At 60.2% G+C, this 23183-nt stretch overlaps 2 protein-coding genes across 3 annotated transcripts in view; one reads left to right on the forward strand and one right to left on the reverse strand.

Moving 5' to 3' along the window:
- Window positions 1-682: 682 nt before the first annotated feature.
- PIPOX (pipecolic acid and sarcosine oxidase) lies at window positions 683-5853 on the forward strand. Of its 2 annotated transcripts, none has more exons than XM_036395122.2 (8): window positions 683-3220; window positions 3543-3691; window positions 4085-4282; window positions 4397-4579; window positions 4642-4794; window positions 4861-5019; window positions 5128-5203; window positions 5298-5853. In XM_036395122.2, exons 1-8 carry the CDS (start codon window positions 2905-2907, stop codon window positions 5426-5428), a joined length of 1365 nt encoding a protein of 454 aa, XP_036251015.1. In that variant the 5' UTR covers window positions 683-2904; the 3' UTR covers window positions 5429-5853. The 2 variants fall into 2 exon arrangements, with proteins under 2 accessions (XP_036251015.1, XP_036251016.1); XM_036395123.2 differs by having other exon boundaries at window positions 2913-3220; window positions 4081-4282.
- A 551-nt stretch (window positions 5854-6404) lies between these two features.
- MYO18A (myosin XVIIIA) overlaps window positions 6405-23183 on the reverse strand; it is a 36967-nt gene continuing 20188 nt past the window's right edge. Inside the window, 27 exon segments of the mRNA XM_054517020.1 lie at window positions 6405-7059; window positions 10180-10302; window positions 12928-13067; window positions 13150-13335; window positions 14005-14142; window positions 14359-14442; window positions 14546-14662; window positions 14806-14919; window positions 15009-15155; window positions 15267-15371; window positions 15696-15806; window positions 16102-16302; window positions 16379-16502; window positions 17647-17801; window positions 17905-18032; window positions 18144-18255; window positions 18333-18452; window positions 18538-18627; window positions 19620-19763; window positions 20217-20261; window positions 20263-20346; window positions 20593-20658; window positions 20747-20856; window positions 21678-21912; window positions 22013-22199; window positions 22279-22438; window positions 22648-22789. Of these exon segments, the coding sequence (XP_054372995.1) occupies window positions 6921-7059; window positions 10180-10302; window positions 12928-13067; window positions 13150-13335; window positions 14005-14142; window positions 14359-14442; window positions 14546-14662; window positions 14806-14919; window positions 15009-15155; window positions 15267-15371; window positions 15696-15806; window positions 16102-16302; window positions 16379-16502; window positions 17647-17801; window positions 17905-18032; window positions 18144-18255; window positions 18333-18452; window positions 18538-18627; window positions 19620-19763; window positions 20217-20261; window positions 20263-20346; window positions 20593-20658; window positions 20747-20856; window positions 21678-21912; window positions 22013-22199; window positions 22279-22438; window positions 22648-22789 (3507 nt within the window). The 3' untranslated portion in view covers window positions 6405-6920.

Raw genomic sequence — 23183 nt, forward strand, 5'->3', positions numbered from 1 at the left:
CGCCCGCTAAAGCTGGCGGTGAAGGCTGGGGGAGGGGGATCGCCTAACCCCCCCTTCCTCCCCGAATCCCGGCAAACCTTCGGGGTGGGAGCCAGCGAGGGCTGTGGGAAAGGTGTTCGGTGCCCAGCTCACCATATCCTGCCTCCCCACCCTACAGAACTCTCACCACAGCCACCTCCCTTCCCCCAGCCTCCTCTTCCCCATCCCTAAATAGCCCAAATTAGGGCTGGGCTCATCATCCTCCAAGCAGAGACGCCTGCACCCGAGCAGCACAGGGAGGGGCCGGTATTCTTTGTGATGGGGTTCCAAGAGCCCCTTCCCAGCCCCCTGCCTCGGGGTCCCGGAGGGCAGCCAGCCCTGCAGTGGGCAGATGGTGCTGGCACCGGCACCAAGCAGCTCCATGTTGGCTGATGGACAGCTCTTGTGGGTGTTAAAAATATATTAAAAAAAAAACAAACCTCTTTGTTTAATAACCCCCTGCCCACCCCTCCAAAAGCCCAGATGGCTTCGCCTCGCCGGATCCCCCGCAGCCCGGCCAGCCCCGCTGCACACACAGCCCACGCAGCCAGCTCCACTGGGGGGTTAATTTTAATCCCAGGTCCTGCTTTGCATCATTCCTGCCATGGAGAATGGCATGGCTTGGCATGGGGAGCCGAGAGCAGCAGCCAGTCCCACATCATGGGCTGAGTGCCACCAGCTCCGTGGCACTGTCTGCTGTGCCACCAGCCCCAGGGCTGTGGTGGGAGCAGGGCTGGGAGTGATGCTGGGATCCTTCTCATCCCAGGGGTGCTGCCGGCTCTTCTGCAAAGCACTTTCAGCTCTAAACCCAAAACTTTGATCCGCCAGTAGCGCCATCAATGTTTAATGCAGCAAAGCCCTGGTAGGGCTCGGAAGATGAGCATTTTGAGGCCAAATTGAAGTTTCTAATATTATGATATTAAAATAATTTTAATCTGCCTGATGCATCCCCAGGCATGTACCTGGACTGCTAATGAGGGGCTGCCTTCAGCCGCTGTTGCTTTTGACAGAAAACAAACAATTCTTTGCAGGTGCCATCAAAGGATTGGGAATGGAGAGGTCTGGGGAGGAAAATGGGGGCAAGAATGCATGGAGCCAACGTTGCAGCTTGGAGAGAAAGATGCTGTGTTTACCTCAGCTCCCTGGGGAAGAGCATTGCTCCCTAATTCTTTTTTAAGTGTTGGTTTGTGCTTGGTGAAAAATGAGGCCGGCATAGATGGATGATGGGATTTTGGGAAACTTCTGTCCCACCGTACAGTGGACGAAAAGGGTGCAGTGGGTGCAGAGTCCAACACCTATCACATTGCATCGGATCCTTGCCCAGCCTTGGCCAAAGTTCCTTTTTCCCCACCTCCCCAGTGCCGCATGGATCTGAGACAGGGCAGCTCCCACAGCCTGTGCCAGGCAGTTCCCCAAGCCCCCATTTCCCCCTCCCCGTGCCATTGCCCGACCCAAATTTTCCCATCCATCCACCCAGCCCACACAGGGAATATTCCATTTTTACTGAGCTCTCCTGACCCACGCCAGCTGCTTAGGGAAATGGATTTCTTGCTGCCACAAGCATTGCCTCCATTCAGTATAAACCCAGGTGAAGAGGACATAGCAAGGATGATGGAGACCTTGGCACAGGGCTGGGGGGACCCCCAAAAATTCACCCTAAGGCAAACTGAGGTCCTGCAGCTGCTTTTTGGGCTTTGGGGGTGCAGACCTCCCTAATGCCTGCATTCAGCCCTGGTTGGGGTCACCTGCAGAACAAAAACAATGGCCTGAGGGGTCCCACAGAGCCCTGGGGATGGTGATTTGCACCCCACCAAAGATCTCACCATCTCTGTAACCTCACGAGTGAGGCTTTTCCATCCATTCCATTACCACACTGCTAACAGGAGAGGAGTTCATTTCTACCATTTAACGTTTCACGGATAATTAATTATTCTTCATCTTTCCAGCAAAAAAGGAAGAGCAAGCACAGGGGCTATTCAAAGCAAAAAAAAAAAGTCAGCTGAAACCCAGGGAAATTGCTGAATTATTTGTAACATCAAAGGCGAGCGAGGATGTGCTGATTTAACGGGGCCCTGTGTGATGCAGAGCCCTGGGCACAGTGGTGATGCTCAGACTGGGATGCACTCATTGCAGTAGTGGCCATGGGCAGTGGGGTGGGTGAGGGTCTGGGGGCACCCCCATCTCTGTCCGTGCTGCCCATCCTCCTCCTCTCACCTCCCCATGGCTGCGAGCCGCCAGTCCTGCCTTTGAACCATGTTGGGGTGTCTCTGTGACCTGGTGGGTGCCTCCAGTGCTCCCCAGTGCTTCATTCATCACCAGAGGCAAGTGGCAAAATAAATAATGTTATTTATCACTTTGTAATAACGACAATTAACCAGTAAATAATGCCTTTTACACTGCAGAAGCCAGAGTAAATTAATTCCCCTAATTAAGGGGAATGTCAGGCAGCACAGGGCAGTGGTGGCAGTGGGCAAAACTGGCAGCCCCTGCCTGTGTTATCCCCCACTCTGAGGCATTGTGCCCAAACCCCAGTCACACCCCAAAATGTTACAGATTTGCAAAATCCACCATGCTGCATCCTGGCAGCTCTGGTGAGCCCTAAATCACCCCTATCTCCCGTTAAAAAAATAACAACAAAAGATGGCGACAAAATGGTTTATGGCTGTAATAAATTGTGCTAGAGGGAAAAAAAGCCCTGTTTGCCTGGAAGCGAGGGGGGGTTTCCCATTGGCACACAAATGGAAGCTCTGTGTCTCACCACAGCTGGAGCCAGCAGTGACCAGTGGAAAGGCGGAATTATTAAAGTGGTTTTCCTTCACATCCATGCCACCCTGACCAGCTGAGCTGCCTGCCCTCCTGGGACCAGGTGTTGTTGTTGGTGGGGAAATGAGAATATTCGTTCCTGGCCAGCTGCAAGGGGCAGGAAGAGTGTGGCCCCTGTGTGCCCCTGTGTCCCCACAGAGCTGGAAGGTGGCCAAGGCTCCATCACCCGCTCGGCTCGGCTGGACTCTGCCCCGTTCCTCCCCTTGGCCCCCTCCCAGCGGCCACAGAGACAGCAGCAGGGACGAGGACGGACATGGCTGCCCCAGGCCAGCCCCAGAAGTCCACCTACGATGTCATTGTCATCGGGGCCGGCATCCAGGGCTCTTTCACTGCCTACCACCTGGCCCAGCGCCACAAGGACACTCTGCTGCTGGAGCAGGTATGGCGACCCCATTCTGCCACGTCCCCATTCCCAACAGGCTGGGCCGGCTGCCTGCAGACCTGGCTGCCCTCCACTGTGGCACAGAGCAGAGCTGCTGCTGGCACTGCAGTCCCCAGTGTCAGGACACCCTGTCCCTAGTGCCAAGGCCCTCATGTCCCCAGCGCCAGGATCCCCATTTCCTGCTGTTTCCCGGTGCCGTGGGTGACAGGACAGGCTGTGTCCCCAAGGTGCCCTCTGCCCGGGCACTGGTGCACATGGGGCTGGTGGCACTGAGGGTGGCAGTGCCTGTGGTGACCCCCATGTCCTCTCTGCCTCGCAGTTCCTCCTGCCCCACTCTCGGGGCAGCTCTCACGGGCAGAGCCGCATCATCCGCAGCGCCTACCCCCAGGAGTACTATTCCCGCATGATGCCCGACTGCTTCCGCCTCTGGCAGCAGCTGGAGGCCGAGACCGGCACCACCCTCTACAGGTGATGGGGACAGGGACGCAGCCACCGCCAGGCACTGGGGGCGGTGACCTTTGGGTGGGATGTGGCTTCCTTGGCAGGCAGCTGCTAGTTCCTGGTAATTTATGGGGCTCCACGAAGGAAATGTCATTAAGGAAATGAGCATCTAAATGATCCTCCCGCGCCGGGGTCAGGGCTGATGGCCCTTGCTGTATTTAGAGGGCAGAGTCCCCATGCACCTCACTCTGCCCTTGTCCCCTGCATCCCACTGTGCTGTGCCCCAGCACCAGGGTGAAACACACCCCAAGCATCACTGCTGTCACCGTGCCTCAGTTTCCCCCAGGGGCAAAGCAAGTTGGGGGTCCATGCAGGGAGGGGGAGCAGGGCGAGCTGACGGGACCGGTGGGATGCAGGCAGACGGGACTGGTGCTGCTGGGGCCGCCGGGAGAGCCGGAGCTGGAGGCCTGCAGGAGGAGCCTGGGTGTTGACGAGGTCCTTGACGCCGCGGCGCTGTCCCGGCGCTTCCCTGGCTTCCGGCTGCAAGCTGGGCAGGTGGCCGTGCTGGACAGCACCGCCGGGGTGCTCTTCGCTGACCGGGCACTGCGGGCAGTGCAGGTGGGTGCTGCAGAGGGGACGGAATGCTTTGGGATGACATAGGATGGTTTGGGATGGGATGGGGGTCCCCTGGCTCTATCCTTGCTGCCACCTCCTGTCACCCTCCCCACCCAGGAGGTTTTTCGGCGACACGGGGGCACCCTGCGGGACGGGGAGAAGGTGCTGAGCATCCAGCCTGGGGCCACGGTCACTGTCACCACCACTGCTGGGGTGTACAAAGCCCCCCAGCTCATCATCACAGCTGGAGCCTGGACCGGTGCCTTCGTGGAACAGCTGGGTCTCCGCCTGCCACTGCAGGTAAAGGTTGGTGGCACAGGGGGGTGGCAGAGGCATGGCCAGAGCTAATGGAGTGATTCCAGCCCCTGCGCATCGATGTCTGCTACTGGAGGGAGAAGCAGCCTGGGAGTGCTGGCCTGGGCAGTGTCAGCCCCTGCTTCTTGACCCTGGGGCTGAGCCAAGCCCCCCACGGCATCTACGGGCTGCCCTCCATTGAGTACCCAGGTCTGATGAAGGTGAGCAGGGCACAGCTGAAGGTGGGGGATTCCCTAACCAGCCCACTCTGACCAGCTGTGCTCCAGGTGTGCCACCACCATGGCAGCCCCACTGACCCAGACAGGCGGGATCAGGCCCCCTCGAGTGCCCCCCGCCCTGACATCTCCGTTCTGAGCAGCTTCATCAGCAGCTACCTGCCTGGGCTGGAGACCCAGCCTGCGGTGATGGAGACCTGCCTCTACACGGTGAGACCCTCCCCAGGGCACAGATCCAGGCATCTGGGGTCCTGAGCCTTCCCCCACCCCAAGGTGGACCCCAGCCTGTCCCCTCACCTTCACACCCTGGCTCCCCAGAACACTCCAGATGAAGATTTCATCCTGGACCGGCACCCCAAGTTCAGCAACATCGTCATCGGCGCCGGCTTCTCAGGTAGGGGAGGGCAGCCATCCCCCAGCCCAGCACCCCAGAGCTGTCCAGGGTCGTGGGGATGGTTGTGTGCCCACCTTCCCTCTCCTCCCCACAGGCCACGGGTTCAAGCTGGCACCAGTGGTGGGGAAGTTGCTGTGTGAGCTGAGCCTGGGTGAGGAGCCATCCTACAACATGGCCCATTTCGCCATCACTCGCTTCCCTGGTGTGCTTGGGGCTGCACAGTAGGTGTGGGGTTCCAGAAGTGCCCCCATGGCATCACACTGGCCTGCAGTTGTGTCCCTGCATCCCTCACACCCAGTACACCTCCACCTCCATGTATCTCCATCTCCCTGCACCCTGGGGACTCCCCACACGCTGCATTCCTCCAACCCTACACCCCAGATACCCTGCATTGCCACGTCCCCATATTCCACCATCCCAGCACCTCTGCACCCTTGCTTCCCAAATCCCTGCACCCTGGTACCCTGCCTCCCCACCTGGCAGCATCCCAGCATCCCCCATGCCACGCGGTGCCAAACCATCTCTACCAAGCACCCACTCCTGGGGAACAAATTAAGCAGCTTTGTCAGCCTCATGAAGATGGAGCAGGAGCAGCGTGGAGAGACACACTCGCTTAGGAGTCAAGTTAAATGTTTTAATGTTAAATGTGCCATTTTATTATCATTAGATCGCTCCCACTTAATGAAAGCGCATTAGCGCAGCGTGGCTTTATGGCAGCGAGCATCGAGCTTGGCCTGTGTGCTTCCAAGAGATACTGGGGAAAGGGAAACAACCTGCCAGGGAGTGAGGGGGGTCCCCAGGGTGCAGGGTGTCCCTGGGGCCAGGGCACAGCACATGGCACGGGGACAGCACGGGGCCAGGGCCGAGGCTGAGCCGTGCAGGCAGCCAGCAATGCACATCATCATCTCCTCCGCGTTAATTATTTAACGCCAGCAGGCAGAGGCTCTGTCCCGCTGCTCATCTGCATATTTATGAAGATTGATAAATGATTCAGCACTGGCACCCACGAGGGCTTCCCCTCCCATTCCCCTCCCCAGCACCCATGGGTGCAGCAGGCTCAGAGAAGAGGCCAGACTTGGCCTTTCCATGAAGCTCTGCATCCTTGCTGGGGCTGGATGCATTCCATCAGACCCTTCCCCATGCAGACACTCCCCCAAAACAGGGAGACCCCCCAGGCACATGGAGCAGGCAGCAGCCAGTATCACCAGCCAGAAATGACGTTTATTTTCATACTGAAAGTAAAGGGGGTGGGGGAAGATGCACAGCTGGGCTAGTGCAAAACAGCCAGGCAGAGGTGGGGGGCTGAGGGGGGGGTCACAAAAACCGAGGTGGGCACGTGGGACCCTCTCCCCATGTCCCCCTCCTGGCTGCCAGGTGGCTGCTCCCCAGGGCCCGGCCAGCGAGAGACGTCTTTGGCTCAACTAAAAGGGGTGTAAGAGGACGGCAGGGTGCCGAAGGGGGGAGTTTAAGTTACAAAACAAGGTGCCAGCAGGCACTGAGGAATAAATCCCGGGTGCCGGAGCAGCCAACTCCGCCGCCAGGGACAGACAGGAGGTGGGAGGGAGGGGGGTGCAGCCAGCGAGCCGGCCGGGCTGCTCCTCCCGTGGCTGGAGCCAGGGGGCGGCTGCGTGTGTCCCCCACAACCCGTGCAGAACAAATACCGGCTGCCCGGAGCTGAGTGTTCCCTCCCGGGGCGGTGGGAAGTGGCAGTGGGGGGCTAGGCGGGGGTCTCGGCAGCCCGGCTCTCCGCCTCGCTGGCACTGGGGGAGCTGCGGGACGAGCGACGTGTGCTGTCCCCGGCGTCCTGCTCGTCGTCCCATCTGTCGTAGGTGAAGGTGTGCCGGGAGCTCGTGGGGCTGCGGGAGAGAGCAGGGTTAGGGTGGGTGACGAGGGGCTCCACGTCCCCAGCGTGGCTTGGCTGCTGAGCTCGACTCCCCTCCGGCTGCAGCGGGAGCTGTGGTGAGCCAGCACGCTGGCAGCCAGCTGGATGGAGCCTTGATTGCCTCCTTTTTTATTCTTTCCGAGATATTTGGGACATGCCTCACTGCAAACAACTCCTCGCTGCGCTGAGCTGAGCCCCTGCTCTGCAGCGGGGCCGAGCTGAGCCTGCCCAGGAAAAGGCTGGTGGCCCTGAATGCCGACACCAGTGCTCCCAGACACCCTGAGGGTCCTGTATCCAAGCCCGGGGCTGGGTGCTGGGGTTGTTGCTCCCCAGTAGCCCATGATGCCTTCCCTTCCTCTGGGATAGACAGCTCAAGGCAACCACATTTCCAGAAGGCTTTTTTCCCTTCCTCCAGCCGCTCTCCTATTCAGCCATCAGAAAGGATGAAGCCTGCTCTGAAATTGCTGCCAGCGAGCCCAAACACACCCTCTCTGCATCAAACAGCGTACAGAGCTGCAGAATCCTGCAGGTTGATGCCATCCACACCCCAAATTCCCAACACAGGGCACAGAGCAGCTCTGAGCTCCAGCAGCCCAACCTGGGTCTCCCCACAATGGGTGCCGCCTCCCCCCATGCTCACACACTGCAGTGGGTGCATGTTAGTACCCATCCCACTCCCCTCTGCTCCTGGGCGCTGTGCTGCCCATCAAACCCTTACAAATCTCCTGAAGGAATAAATCCAGATGTGTCCTGGTGATGGCTGGGGAGCCAGGAAGGGGGACAGGAAGGGATTAGCACTTCCTGGTGTCCCGCAGCTGCTAATCCCGACCACGCTGCGTCCTGGCAGCACGGGCAGCTGCCGGTCCCGCTGCGGCCATGCCGGGGACCTCCCCACCGATGGAGATGCCCAAAGCAGGGTAGCTGCAGGCACAGAGGGCTGCCCCATTCCGGGGTGCCCCATGCCGGCGGAGGAGAGCTCCGGAGTCAGGAGAGGGTTAGGACGAGCTGTTAGTGGCACACGGGGAGGTTCATGCTGCACGGCACACACCGCTCCCACCTCCTGCCTCAGTCGCTCTCGGGACGGTACAGGTACTTCATCATCAGGTTGTCCACCTGCTTTTTCCGCTGCTTCTCCTCCTTCTTGCCCCGGGCAGGACGTGTCGGCTCTCGCTCCCCGCCCCCCGAGGGCCCTTCTTGACACTGGAGGTGCTGCGGTAGGAGCTGGTGGAGCCGGAGGAGGACTCGGAGGAGGAACTGGACTCGGATGATGACTGCTGCTTCTTCTTCTTCTTCTTGGATTTCTTCTTGCTTTTCTTGGCACGCTTCTTGGAGCTCTTCTTCTTCTGCTCCTCTTCTTCCTCAGAGGAGCCCGAGCTGCTGCGGCACCGGCAGGTGTGCCGGGAGAAGTCGAGGGCGGACGCGGAGCGGCGCAGGCTGCCAGAGGGGCGGTCAGCGGCGCCCAGAGGAGCCGCACTCCGGACACTCCTGACACTGCGGACACTCCGGCCGTCATCCCCCGAGTCGGGGCTGGAGTAGCCCCTGGCCTGCAGCGGGCGGTAGCTCAGCACCTCTTGGATGGCGGCTTCCAGGTCGGGGTCGAGGTAGGAGCGGTGCCGCACGGGACGGGCGTCCCCGGGACCCTCCTCCTCGGAGGCCGCGCTGCGGGGCCGTGGGGGCACCGAGAAGCTGCGCCCCAGGAGGGGCTGCCCGCGGGACCCCTCGTCCGCCTCATCCAGGCGGCTGCGGGCCAGGGAGAGCCGCGACTCAGGGCGGCCCTCGGGGCCCCCGCGCCGGCTCCGCAAGCTGCCGGGGCTGGAGAGGGCGAAGCTCAGCACCGAGCATCCCTCGTCCCCATCGTCGCCGTCCTCCAGCCCGCGCCAGGAGGCGGAGGAGACGCGGCTCACTGGGGCGGAGGCGACAGACGCTTTCTCTACGTCGGTGGCCGACAGGGACCACCGCTTGTCCAGCCCTTGGCGAGCCCGGCCGCTGGCGTCGGCGAAGGCGCGGGCGATGACGGCCGCCCGGTCCTGGGGCTCGCCGCCGCGGCCCGCCCTGCGCGGAGGGCGCTCGGGGGAAGGCGGCCGCTCGCCCAGGGCGCTGAACAGCGTCTGCTCATCCCCGAGGCCGCCTATGGAGTCCTTGAGGCCCGGCCGCTTCCTGTAGCTGAGCGAGCTCAACACCGACACCGGCCGCTCCTCGGGCTCGGGGCCGTCCGGCGGGGCTGACCTGCGCCGCGGCACCGCGGCCCCGCACGCACCGGGGAGGCAAGAGAGACACGGAGATGAGCGGGAGAAGGAGGGAGGCAGCCTCGGCAATTTGCGTCAGCGGGAAATGGCATCGTGGAAAAATGTCATGTAAATGGGGGAATTGTTCTAGCCCAGCACTTTGATCCCCCTTTAAAGTGTTGCCTTCAATTTATTTCATTGTCGGCTACCTGGAGCCGCTGCGTTTGATTCCTGACTTCAGAAAAGGTGGAATTATCTCCAATAACAAAATGTTTTACATCTGCACCGCTGAATAAATTAAACCAATTAACAGAAACCAGCTCAGATCTTTCCCCCCTGCTCGGCAGAGGGAGGGAGTCCCCTGGGACTCCTGGAGCCCTGCTAGGAAATTGGGTTTGGATAAAAGCAATCTGCGCTCAGCAGGCAAGCATTTTACAGGGGGAAGGGGAGTGGGGCTGTGTGCCTCAGCCCCATGCCGTGGCTGCACCTGGGCACGTTCCCCACCTCTGCCAACATTTTCTGAGAGGTGTGAGGAGAGGGGAATCAATCCTGGAGAGATGGAATGCTGCACACAGCTAAAGCCCAGCACCACAACCTCCTGGAGAGGCAGATGGGGTGAGGGCTGTGGATGCCCCATATGCCTCCATGGTGGGATGAGGGAAGGGGGACCAGGGAGGGGGGAAGTGTGTCCCCAATGAAGACTGAGCTGCTCACCAGCATTAGTCCTTCCCTGGCCATCCACACAAGCACCAGGTGGGAACACAGCACCAAATGCCACATCCCACGGGCACCCACCCAGCCCTATCCATGTCCCAGCACGGCTCAGCCCGTCCTCTGCCCGCCAGCCCCATGCCCAGCCCTGCACCCACCTGCTGCCCTTCAGGCTGCCATCATCAGAGAGCGCTTTGGAGGAGCCTTTGTTCTTGGAGAGCCAAGACTTCACCCCATCCACGCGCTCCTCCAGCTCCGAGTCCACATCTGAGTCACCGTCGCTGCCAGAGGAGCGGGTCAGGGTGGAAGAAAGCAAGAACTCAGCAAGGGGCAGTGAGTTTTTGGGTGCCGGAGAGATGGAAGTGCACTGGAAGGCACTGAACCCCTCCAGCACCCACTGCCTGTGTACCCTGGCATGGGTGAAATCCCATCCTATGGTTCTGCTCCATCTCTGGGACATAATCTGCACACACATAGCTCAACCTGCAAGCCAGAGGCTCCCCGAAGCACCCCCAAACCCCTGTGGCTACCCAAGGGGCTCCCGCACCCTCTGCCCAACATCTCCCTGTCACTGCCTGGCTCCAGAGCTGGAGACAGCAAGGCCTGGCTTTGGGGCAGCAGGCAGGGCGCAGCTCCAGAAACACAGGAGATTTCCAGCTCCAGGATTGGGAAGGAAATAAGTGGGTTCATTTTATAGGCTGCCGTGGAGCGCAGAATTACAGCGAGGAAGAGCAATGCTGATGGCCCCGGGTAAACAGGAGTTTAGCAGGCGGAACAGAAACGGCTCTGGCACGGCGGGCGTGGGAGCACAGCGGGCAGATTTACAGCCCTGCCGTGCCCCAGAGCCCCTGATTTACGTCCCGGCGTAAAAAAAGTCCTATCTGGCTTAAACCATCTAATTTATAACGGCCGTTGGTAACCATATTGATTGCCTTTAGAAAGAAGGTGCTGTCTGCATTGCAAAATCCATTCCTCCACGTTAAAAGCATCCCTGAATAAATCTCCCTTAATACCTCACCGCTTACTGCTTTCATTAGGGCTACGGCAGCAGCGTCGGGATCTATACGGAAATTGAAGCGGTGTGGTCCCCTCTCACCACCCCGCTCCCACCAGGCCACTCCAAGGAAGGGATGGGATGTATCACAGGATCTGAAATGGCCTTTTCTCCACCTAGTTTTGGGCTTATTCCCTGCCTGGGAATGAAAGCAAACAGCACAAGGGACAGGCCTGGATAGACCCTGTATATGAATCCTTCTCTTTTTAAATGCAGAGCAACGAGCCGCTCTCCATCCTGCGCATCTCCCTCCCCTGCAATACATCCAGGCAACGCTGGGCTTGGGGAAAAAAAAAACACCAACAAAAAACCACAGAATGACACCAAAAAAAACCCCCAACGAGCCCCAGAAACAATCTCTGGGGGCAGCTAGGGTTTTCTGACCAATGGAATTAAGCTCCACATCAAACACAGTTTATGTCCAGGCAAACGTGCCGTTAGTTAAGCAGGACTGTGGGAGCAACCATGGATGGGGTATTAATGAGTGTCAGCAGGGCTCCATTGCTGCCCCATGCTGACACATTTGCCATCAGCCATGGCAGAGCATCACCCCCCAGCCCATCCCAGGGGCTCATCCCGTCCCCATGCACAGGATGTGGTTATGTGCCCTGCTGTGCTGTGCTGTGCTGGGCCATGCCGTGGGTGCTGTTAGGGCATGCAGAGTTGGGCCAGTGGCATGCGGGACCCCGGCCCCTGGGGGTGAGGTGGGGGTTAGGGGAGGGGAGGAAGGAAAGAGATGCTCCTCACATTTTACTCTTTCTTTTCTGATACTTTGCCACCATGTCCTGCAAACTGGGAGGGGTTGGAGGGGGCAGGGTCGGAGGGGGGAGAAACACAACAGAAAAGAAATTAAATGAAAGGAAAAAAAAAAAAAAAGACCAAGTGGGTGGGCAAATTAAATTATGGGGAAGGGTCAGGGGAGGGAGGCGAGGCTGCCCTGTGCCCCTGGAGTGGGGTTGCACCCAGCTGGATCCCAGCATCCCAGGTTGGGTGCTGGAGCTTATCCAAAGAAAGGCAACAGAGCTGAGGAAGGGTCTGGAGCATAAATCTGATGAGGAGCAACTGAGGGAGCTGGAGGGGCTCAGCCTGGAGGAAAGGAAGACTGGGGGGACTTTTTCACTCCCTACAACTTCCTGAAAGGAGGTTGTAGCCAGGGGGGTCAGGCGTTGCTCCCAAGGAAAAAGCGGTAAGACAAGAGGACATGGCTTCAAGTTGTGCCATGGGAGGCTTAGATTGGATATTAGGGAAAATTTCTTCACCTAAAGGGTGGTCAGGCATTTTAACAGGTTGTCCAGGGAAGTGGTGGAGTCATTGCCTGAAAACATTAAAAAAATGTGTGGATGTGGCATTTGGGGACATGACTTAGTGCTAACATGGCAGTGCTGAGTTAATGGCTGGAGTCGATTCTCTCAGAGGTCTTTCCCAACCTAAACAATTGTATGATTCTATAATTCTATCCTGGGCTGGGCTGGATCCCAGCATCCCAAACCTCCTGCCAGCTTGTGCTGCCCTGGCTCCTGGGGCTCCCTGGGCTGTTTCCAGCCAGCTGGCAGGATTCTGGATGCATTTCAGGCACCTCCACAAGTGGTTGAAGCTCCTGGGGGCTGCGGGTGGACAGAGGGATGGATGCACAGATGCATGGACCGATGCCTGTGTGCACAGGTGCCTGATGCATGGACGGACAGACACAGGTGCATGGACAGATGCACGTGTGCACGATGCATGGATGGATGCACAGACAGCATCCTGCCAGGGCCAGGCAGAGCCAAGGGGTCCCTGTGGCATTTCTGAAGTGGCAAAGGGAAGCAGTGACCCCCAGGGATGCAGGGGAGCTGGGCCCAGGTGCTCTCACCTGTTGATGAGGTCCTCATTGCTGTCACTCTCCATCTCATCCTCGATGGCCGCCTGCAGGTCCCCGATGCGCTTGAAGGCCAGCTTCAGGTCTGACTGCAGGCTCTGGTTGGCAGCTTCCAGGCTCTCCAGGTCCATCTCCTGTGGAGAGGGAGTGGGATGAGCCGCATTCCTCAGGGAACAGCCCCTTGTGCCCTGCCTGGCCCTGTCACAGTTTCCTCACCAGCTCGTGCTTCTTGCGGCTGGCTTCTGCCTCCTTCTTGGCCAGCTCGCCCATCTCCTCCTTGACATCGCGGAGCTGCCGCTGCAGCCGCTTGTTCTGCTCCTTCTCCCGGTTCTCGGCGGCCGCGCGCTGATCCCGCTCCTCCGTCAGCTTCTCCATGTTCTCCTTCAGCCGCGTGGCCAGGCTCTGCCGAGCACCAGGGTCACCCCAAACCCCCCCACGGACCTCTCACCCCACACCCTCACCCCGACACCCACCAGCAGACGATGCAAGGATGGACCCCACTCTTATCAATTCAGACAAGGAGATGGAGGAGAAACCACCCCCTCCCAGGGCCAGCAAAGGGGCAGAACAACAGCAAGGGCTTTGTTGAATCAGAAAAATAGATTTAACTGTGTGTGAAGTAATTAAAACATGTAACGTAGGGAAAAAATAGCTCCAGTTCTCCCCCAGCCACTGAGCCAGCCGCTGCATATTTATGGCCCCGGCAGAGAGAGTGGAGAAGGAAATAATAGCTTGGAAAATATGAAGAGGAGAGCTAAGCTGCCGCGCTCCCCGGCAGAGCTGCGGAGGCAGAATATAAAACAGGCTGCGTTCGCGGGACTGGGGAGTCTATAATTTCCCTAAGTCGATGCAGGGAAAGAGCAGCACTTTGCCGGGCTGGGCGGTGGATTACTGTTATCAGTGCTTGCAGGGAGCCTTCCCTGTGGAGACAGGGATGGGCTGCCAGAGGGGGAGGGCTGCAGCATGGGGGGTCGTGGGGAGAGGAGGCACTCAGAAAAGTCTCAGGCAGCTTCGTTATGGTCCTGCTGCACCCCTGTCCCAGCTGGAGCAGAGGGAAAGCCCCGTGACTACCTCCAGGCGCTTGACTTGCGTCCTCTCGAACTCCAGCCTGGTCTCCAGCTCACGGATCTTGGCCTCCTGCCGGCTCACCAGCGACTTGTCCACCATGGATTGCTCCAGGAACTCCAGCTGGCTCTGCAGACCTTGCAGCTGCGAGAGAGGGCACAGCCTCAGCCTCGACCACAATCACCCTGCCCCCACTGCCACGCTGTCCTGGAGGAGAGCTGGTGGCCATGCTGCTCCCATCCTGATGGAGAGCTTTCCACCAGAATCCTCTGCACCCCCATGGTGCAGGGCAGTCCTGCATTCTGTGGGCAGCAGTGGGTGCCCCCCACTGTCCTAGCTTCGCTCAGGGCGCATCCTCACCTTCTCCTGCAGCTCCTGCTTCTCCTTGCTGACCTCCTCCAGCTGTGCTTGGAGGTCATTCATCTGTGCCAGGTCCCGGGATGCCTGCAGGACACACCCGGGCCATCAGTGGGGATCCCACTGCACTGGCTCCAAGAGGGACATCTTGGAGGTGGTGGGGTGGGTGCAGCTGCTCCTCCCATTTCACCTGGGCCACAGCTGCCTTGTGCTTCTTCATCAGCTCATTCATGTCCTCCTGGTCCTCCTCCAGCCGGCTCTGCACTTCATTCTTTTCCCGCTGCAGACGGCTCAGCTGCTCCTCCAGCTGCAGGGAGACACACGTGTCTCCCACTGCATCCCAAGAATGGGGCACTCACCCCCCAAACCCACTCCAAACAGTGTGGGGCCACCCTGGGTGCAAATGGGGCATGGCCCCACCATGGTTCATCACAACCCAAACCCACTCACCGCTCCCTTGGCCTTGGCAAGGTCATCAATCTGCAGGTGGAGGTCCTCGATCTCCACCTCCATGGATTTCCGGGCCTTGACAGCAGCTGCACAGGTGAACTCCGACTCTTCCAGCTGCAGGGATATAGCTCAGTGCATGGCCAGGGAACAGGGACACCCTGTGTCCTTGAAGCCTGCAGTATGAGCAGTGTCTAGATGCACACCTGATTCTTGAGTTGCGTGATCTCCCTCTTGCTGGGTGCATTGTTTTTCAGGTGGTCCAGCATGATCTGAGCATCAGCCAGCAGCGCCTTCGTTCTCTTCAGGTCCCGGCGCAGGCGCTTTTCCGTCTCAAAGTCCCGCTGGTTGGCCTGTAGCAGGGGAAACTTTGTCACAGTTCCATGCCAGAGGGGTGTCCACCCCACCATGGCCACCTCAGGGTCCCCAGAGCAAGGCAGATGCCCAGGTGCCCTTCACCCCACCTGCTCGCTGACAGCAGATAACTTGCTCTCCAGCTCCCGCTTCTCTCTCAGCACCTTCTGCTTGTCCTCATACTCCTCCTCCAGCTGCACCTCCATCTGCTTCAGCTGGGGGACAGACAGGGGGCAGCCAGTCAGGGCAGCAGGGAGGGGTCATGACCCCTCCTCACGTGTCCCCACAGCCTGGAGACACTGGGTGACCCCACCAGCTGGGTGTTTGCACAACCAGAGGCACAAAGCCCGGCAAAGTGCGCTGGCCCGGGCAGCAGAAGGACTGGTCGGACCTGCCGGGCCGGTGGAGCTGGGCTGTGGTCGCTGCGTGGGAGCCAGGTGCTGCATGACAGTGCCCAGCTGGCAGCTCCCAGTACCCAGCCAGGGCATGGGGATGCATCCCAGGCCCTCCTGGACAGAGGGGACACAGCTGAGCCCTACCTTCTTCTGGCATGACTGCCGGATCTCCTCCACCTCCTCATCACGGCTCTCCACCTCCTTGGCGTGGGTCTGCCGCAGCCGCTCCATCTCCATCTCCAGCCGCAGCTTCGCCTGCAAATGGTGGGGATGTGTTCAGAGCAAAGGGGACGTGGGGACCCCTCCATGCCACTCTCCAGTCACCACTCACCCTGAAAACCCCCCGGTCTGAGGCCAGCTGGGCTGCCCGCCCCATGGTGACCTGGCGGGCCATGGCACGGAGGGCCAGGAGCCGTGTTGGCCGCGGCAATGCCTGGCCTGACGCCGGGCTCAGGGCGACCGCCTCCTCTTCCCAGGCAAGCCCGGCCCAGGTAATAACAGCTCTGCATGAAACCACCCCACCCAGAAACCTTGCCCCTCCCCGCTGTACCTGCTCCAGCATCTGGATGGTCCCAGCCTGCTCATCCAGTTCCTCCTCCTGGTCTTTGACCTTCGCCTCTAGGTCCCTCAGCTGTTTCTTCACCTTGGCCAGGGAGGCTTCGTCCTTTGACTCCTGGGAGGAGATGTCCTGCAGCTCTGCCTCCAGCGCCTCCGCCTTCTGTGTCAGCCCTGCGATGTCCGAGTCCCTGTCCTGTGAGAGACAGGGTTACTGTCAGCCCGGGGCACCCGCTGACTGGGAGGCTGGGGAGGGTCTGGGGGCTACTCACCTCCAGCAGCTGCTTGAGGCCAAAGACCTCGGCCACCAGCACATCCTTCTCTCGGCTCAGCTTCTCCCGCTGCAGCCGTTCCCGCTGTGCCTCCTCATGCGCCTGCGAGAGCTCGCTGTCAAACCTGCACGGGGAGAGTGGGGAGAGCACTCAGCACCCCGGGGACTGATCCTCAGCCCCGTGCCAGGGGCACTACACCGAGCATCCCCTTCCCTCAGCAGCAAGCACTGGAAAGGGTGGTGTGTGGCTGAGTGCTTGTTTGAAACACACTGTTGATGAGTCTTTAATTGCCACCACAGCAACACTGAGCTACTCAGACACTCCTCCTGATGCCTTCACTCCATGCTAAAGGGGAGTGCAGCACCTGCAGCACCAACTCCAGCAGCACCTCAGCTGTTCTCCAGGGCCAGCACGTGCTCATGGGACCATGGCTGCCAATGGCAGGGGCTTGGCTACTCCAAAGCAGCTGGGGACACCAAACCTACCAAGCAGGACATGGAGGGGTCTCTAGGAGAGATGGGCTCTTGTAGTACCTCAGCTCCCACAGCTGCATCCCAATATGGGAGTTCCACATGTCATGGCACCAGTCCCATCCCCAAAGGGGACACACAACCCCCTGGATAGGACACAAGCCCCTGTTGAAGGAGTGCTCAGCACAGCCTGTAGCCAGGCAGCCACGTGGCAGTCTCTTCCAGTGCCCCTGGGATGGGATCAGCTGGGTTTACTCCAAAATCACTGCCTTTGGGGCTTGGAAAACAACCCTGCGCTTGAGTTTGTGACCTGCGTTAAACACCTCGGCAGCTAATCCCCATTTTTCCTTGCGCTGGGTAATAAACAGCTGCATTAGCACAGACTCCAATCCGCGGAAATTGAAATTAATTAGATTGGATTCTCTTGCTGTATTTGTGTGTGCGATCATTACCATAATGAGATGAAAGCGTCCCTGCTGCTTAATAACGTTAGCAAACTTTGGGGCTGGGAGAGGGGACGGGATGGCAGCGCGTGCCGAGTGGAGATGCAGGGCACCAGCAGTCTCTACCATGGGGCATGACCCCGCATGGATGGGATCACTCAGCTCTAGGCCCCCCAAAAGGGCATGGGGATCCCCCCCACAACAAACACATCCAACTTGGGCAGCCCCATCCCACTGGAGACACCTCGGCCAAGTACGAGCTGGTGAGGTGCCCAAATCCCTGCTAAAATGGTAATGCCACTTCGCCAGAGGCGTGTCCCCCATGTCCCCACCACCGCCAGCGCACTGTCCCCACCTCCGTTGCTTCTTCTCCAGGTCATGGTTGCGTCCCTGCTGTCCCTCAAGGTGCAGCTTGGTGTCCTGCAGCTCGGCAGCCAGGCGCTGGCACTTCTTCTTCAGCTGCTGCAGCGCACGCTGGCTCTCCTCGCTGTCCGCCTGCAGGTCCGCCAGCTGCAGGCAGAGGTGGGCAGGCAGTGAGGGCTCTGGGATGCCACCATGTCCCTGCTGTCCTAGCCATGCTGAGGGGAGTCCCCAGAGCTGAGCCCCCACTCACCTTGCGCTCCAGCTGCCTCTTGCCCTGCTGCTCCACCTCCAGCTTGTCCTCCAGCTCCTGCTGCAGCCGTTTCTTGGTGAAGTCGATCTCCCGCACTGCTCGCTCATATTTCAGCCGCCATTCACCACCTTGTGTGGGGAAATGTGGTCACCAAGGGGCTCTGGGGGTGTGGGGGTGGCACAGGGAGAAGGGGACACTGCAGGGTGTGCCAGCAGCCAGCACTGGAGGCAGAACAGTACCTGAATCATCATCGTCGAGCTCCCCATTGAGCTCAGCTGCCCGGATGAGCCGAGCCTCCATCACCTCCATCTCCATCGACTCCATCTGCTTCTTCAGGGCATCGTACTTGGCCTGGGAGGGGACACAGCCATGGTGAGCACTTGAGGGGGGACAGGAGACACTGTGAGGCTGGGGAGGGGCACCCTTACCTGCAGGTCCTTCATCTCCTTCTCAGCCCGCAGCCTCTCGGCCGTCTCAGCGTCCAGCAGCTGGGAGGCCGACTCGCCGGTGTTGCGCTCGTCTGTCAGCTCCGATGTCAGTTCTGTGATCTGGGGGTGCCAGGGGGAATGGGATCGTGGGCTGGGGCAGGCTGGCACGGCACCAAACCCCATCTCGGCAGCTGCAAAGACCTACCCTGCTCTCCAGGCGGTCGCTGTTGAGCCGCAGCTCGTTACGCTCCTTCTCCACCTTCTCAAGTTTGCTCTTCAGCTGCTGGATCTCTTCCTGCAACAGAGCGGGCGGTGAGGGAGGGGGCAGGCGCAGGGAAGAGGCTGGCGGGTAGGAGGCTGGCAGCTCTTTGCCCCTCCCCAGCACCCCCCCAGCACAGGATGAGCAGGGTGGGGGCTCCCTGGGGCTGCTCTCCCCTGCCAAGGGCTGGGCAGGGACTTTCCCCAACCCGCTCCGCCGTCGTGCCGACTCCAACCCCATAAATGGTGTCTAAATGCCAGGCAGTCCCAGAAAAGCTGCAGAGGGGTACCCACATCCCTCGCGAGAGGAGGTAGGAGCAAATCCACACATCAGCAGCTTGCTGAAGGGTTTGGGTGCACCCAGCCCAGGTAGGGAGGGAGGGGGCCCACCAGGATGCCCAGGGACCACCAGGCAGTGCTGTGGAAGCATGTCTGGCTGCTAACATCTTCCTCTCTCTTCCTCTGGTCCCAGCACAGGCTGGGGGTGCAGGAGGTGCCCCTGCCCAGGTGCCCCCACCCAGGTGCCTGTCCCCAGCAGGTTGGGGTGAAAGCTGAGCCAGGCAGCAGCTCGTGCTCGCCGGGTGCACAGTGTCTGGTTGCCAGTGCGAGCGGAGCCCCCGCATTTGCCTCTCGGCGCACGGTTTCATTTCCATTCTCCACGCTTGTAATTGGGCTCAAGCAACAGCCGGCTCTCGGGATGCTAATGACATGCTGATTCACAAATTAGGGAGCAATTCGAGCCTGGCGCGGGCAGACGTGGTCCTGCATCTCACCCCATCATGGGCTCCCACATCCCAACCCACTGTGGGATCCTGTATCCTAAGCCACCACAGGATCCTGCATCGCACCCTTCCCTGGGTTTTGCTTCCCACCCTGCTTCAGGATCCTGCATCCCACCCCACCATTAGCTTCTGCATGTGACCCCACCATGGGGTCCTGCATCCCACCCCACTGTGGGGCCATGCCCAGGGCCAATGCTCCTCCAAGCCCTCCCTGCCCCATCCAGCATCCCCCAGCATGGATACCCACGTCTTTGCCGCGGATCTGGTCCTCGGTGAGCTGCACCTCGATGAGGGGCCGCACCGTGGTGAAGAGCTTCCACCAGGGCCAGTCCTTCACCCCTTTGTTCTTCTTGATGTTCTTCTGCACGCACCGGATGGCCAAATCCTGGATCTGTGCAGGGCACGGGGTCAGCACAGAGTATGGGGTCAGTACAGGGCCACCAGCAGGGCAAAGCGGGGTGTGTGGGTGCTCAGCACCCCTGCCAGCACCCTAGCATGCTTCCCTTCCTTAGCATTTGGGCTAATTGCACCAGCAAATCTGCTGTTTGATCCTCTCCAGCCCCTCTAAGTGCTAATCCCAGGAAGATGAGGCACTGTAAGATGCCTATTTTACACCTTCTCTAATGATAAAAGTAGGAGCTGAAGCGTGGCTTCATCCTTCGGCGGCGATGCCCAGCAGCCTCCCTGCCGGTTCCCCCTGGCCCCCCGGTTCCCCCTGGCCCCCCACGGCTCCGGGGGAGGCGGGAGGAGGAGGTGCTGGCCCAGGAGGCGCAGAAAGGCTGCACTGCCCATTTTAGGCGAAATTGTGCAGCAGAGCGGGGAGGGGAGAGCCGCTGGGACGAACCTTTCTCTTCTTGAAGTGCTGCCGTGCCAGGAAGCCCCTGCACGCCTGCCTGGAAAAGGGTGATGTTCCTGCTGGTCTGTGTGTCCCGCTGCTCCTCCAGCCTGGCCAGCGATCCAGCCCGGAAAAACACCTGTAGGAGGGGAGCAGGAGAGCGATGGGTGCTGGCATCCCTCCGGCCACACGGTGCCACCCTCCTGCTGTGGGGGATGTGTCTCTCCCCTCCACAGCCGCTGGTCCTGTCCCATCGTGGGGTTTTATTCCCCAGGCATGAGGAATGCCGTGGGTGGGAGTGAACAGTGCTGCCCTTTTGCTGTCCCACCGTGCCATGACGCACAGCCCTGCCCACATCCACACCCGGTGGTGTCAGGCACCATACCCGGCTCAAGCCCATGTGGTAGCTGCTCTTCTCCAGGTCCAGTGATTCCAGGAGCTCCTCCACTGCCTGCAGGGAGGGAAAGGTGTCAGGGCCAAGCCCTTTGAGGTGCAGGGGACCCTGGACCACAGCAGTGACTCTGACACGGGGCACGTACCCGCTTCTCATCCACCACAATGTAGTTGCGCCCATGCTTTTTGGTCAGGTGTGGGGCCAGGACATCAAAGCGCCGCCTGAACTCCGCAAACACCATGTGGTCAGGGTAACCTGGGGAAACAAGGGAGAGTGGGGCTGTGTGGATGCCCAGGGGATGGCCAGGGACAGCCCCACGTGCCCTGACATGCTGGGGCTCATGTTTTGGGAGAGCTGACGGGGTTGCCCCATGTGACACAAGCTCCCCATGGGGTCAGGCATAGCTGGAATGCCCTCAGCTTCCCCATGAGGTTTTCCTTGGCTGCATCCTCCAGCAGTTTTGGCTGGGATCTGAGGAGAAAGCGGCCAGATCCCTCCTCGGGGGGAGAGCAGCGACACATGTTGCCTGTGCAAGTCCTGCTCTGGCTCCACTCTGAGCCACAGCCAACTCCTGCATCAGGCTCCAGCACTGAGCCTCCATATCTTAATTAACGATGAGGTATTGATGGGAACATTGACCCCGGCACAGGCGGCTGGCCATGGCCATCGATCCAGGAGGTGTGCAGGTGGCATTGATTTCCAGTCATGGCAGGAAGGGTCCGGCCTCCAAGCAATAAACCCTCGGCCGGGTGGCTGGCCAGCCAATGTATCGATAAATGCTTTGCTGAGCACAACCCAGAGGCTCTCCTTCCAGCGGGACAGGGGCTGGATGCCAATGGGATTGCTGCCAGGAACCAGCGGCACTGGGGGAGACACCCAATTAAGGCCATGCCTGTCCCCAGCGCAGATAACAGCCCAGCAGGGGAGGGGGAACAGGGACAGGACCACCCTGGGGGAGAGGCTCCAGAGTTCAGAGCAAGGGCACGTGCTGAAGGGACTCCTGGGGGTCTTTGGCTCTCCAGTGAGAAGATGCAGCTGGGACCTTCCCATCCGCTGGTGCTGGTGGCAGGGCTCACCTTGGCGGTACATGCGGAGGGCGTCGAGCAGGCGGGAGCCGCGGAGCTGGGCACGCAGGAGGGGCACGTCCAGCTGCATCAGCCCGGCCTCGCAGTGCTCTGCTGGCAGCTCCAGCTCGCTGCCGCTCACCCGCCGGCACAGCACAGCCTGGGGGTCCCCACCGCCCCCCGCCTTGGGCAGGAAGCAGTGCACAAAGTGCAGCTTGGACTTCTTGATGCTGTCGATGAGGGCGTCCTGTGAGTGCGCAGAGCGGGGTGAGGGGTGACGTGCGGCGGTGCCCCAGCCAGGTGCCCCGGCCAGATGTGGGGATCCCCCTTGGCACCCCCTCACTCACCACTTGCAGCTTGATCTGGATGCAGAGGGATTTCTTCTTGACGGCAGCCACGCCAGTGGTGAAGGTCTTGCGCATGCTGGTGGCCCGGCGCAGGGCCAGCTGGGAGCCGCCCTCCAGCCCCGCCACCGAGCCCGACAGCACCAGTGCCGAGCCGCCGCGCCCGGCAAACAGGCTGCTGATCACCTTCCTGCAGGGCACAGAGGGCACGTCACCCCCCAGTGTCACCTCTCCCCCCTGCCATGCTCCCACCCCAGGACCCTGCTCACTTTTGGGACTCCTGCAGCAGGACAGAGGCGTTTTGGGAGGCCGGGTTGTGCTTGACGTAGTTGAGCCATCCCGTAGCATCGTACTCCACCCAGTTGGTCCCCGAGCTGTGTCCCAGGAGGAAGTGTCGGGGTTTGTCACTGGGGAGCAGCGGGTTGTGCCCTGCAGGGAAACACAGCACCAGTGGGGACAGCCCTGAGCACCAGTGTTTCACTGAGGCATGTCACAGAACCCCAGAATGGCTGGGGTTGGAAGGTACCCTAAAGATCATCTCATTCCAACCCCCTGCCATGGGCAGGGACATCTTCCACTGGAGAGGTTGTTTCTGGTCTAGTGGACACATCCCCATGGTTCCAGGCCCCCCTCCATACCTTTTTTACCCCCTTCCTGGGGGCCGTAGTAGGAGAAGAGCCGCTCCAGCAAGGTGTCCTCGTTGCCCCCTGGCTGCAGAGCCTCCTCCTCCAGAAGCCACAGCAGCCCCCGTGCCTCATCCGTGCGGGCCAGAGACCGGACCTGCAGGGTCACCATGCTAGCAGCCACCCCAGCACACCAGGGTCCCCCAGGGCAGGGACATGGGGTGACACAGGGCACCCAGGCCACCCAGGGAGCACACAGCCTCACACCGTGGGAGACGGCTCCTGATTAATGGAGACTCAGAAGGGAAAGGGTCCATATGGGACACTCTGGCTGCACATTTCACTGAGGTGGGAAATGCAGTGCTGGGCTGAAACCCAGCACAGGAAAGCTGCCAGCAGCCTCCTCCAGCAGGGACTGGAGAATCTCAGGGACTGGAGAACCTTGGAGACCCATGGACACTAGGAACCTGAGCACCCTGGGGACCAGAGCATCCTGGGGACCAGAGCACTTCAAAAACTGGAACATACCAGAAATCTCCCGGCCCCCTGCC

This window comes from Molothrus ater, chromosome 21, assembly GCF_012460135.2.
Source record: "Molothrus ater isolate BHLD 08-10-18 breed brown headed cowbird chromosome 21, BPBGC_Mater_1.1, whole genome shotgun sequence".
Classification (NCBI taxonomy): domain Eukaryota; kingdom Metazoa; phylum Chordata; class Aves; order Passeriformes; family Icteridae; genus Molothrus; species Molothrus ater.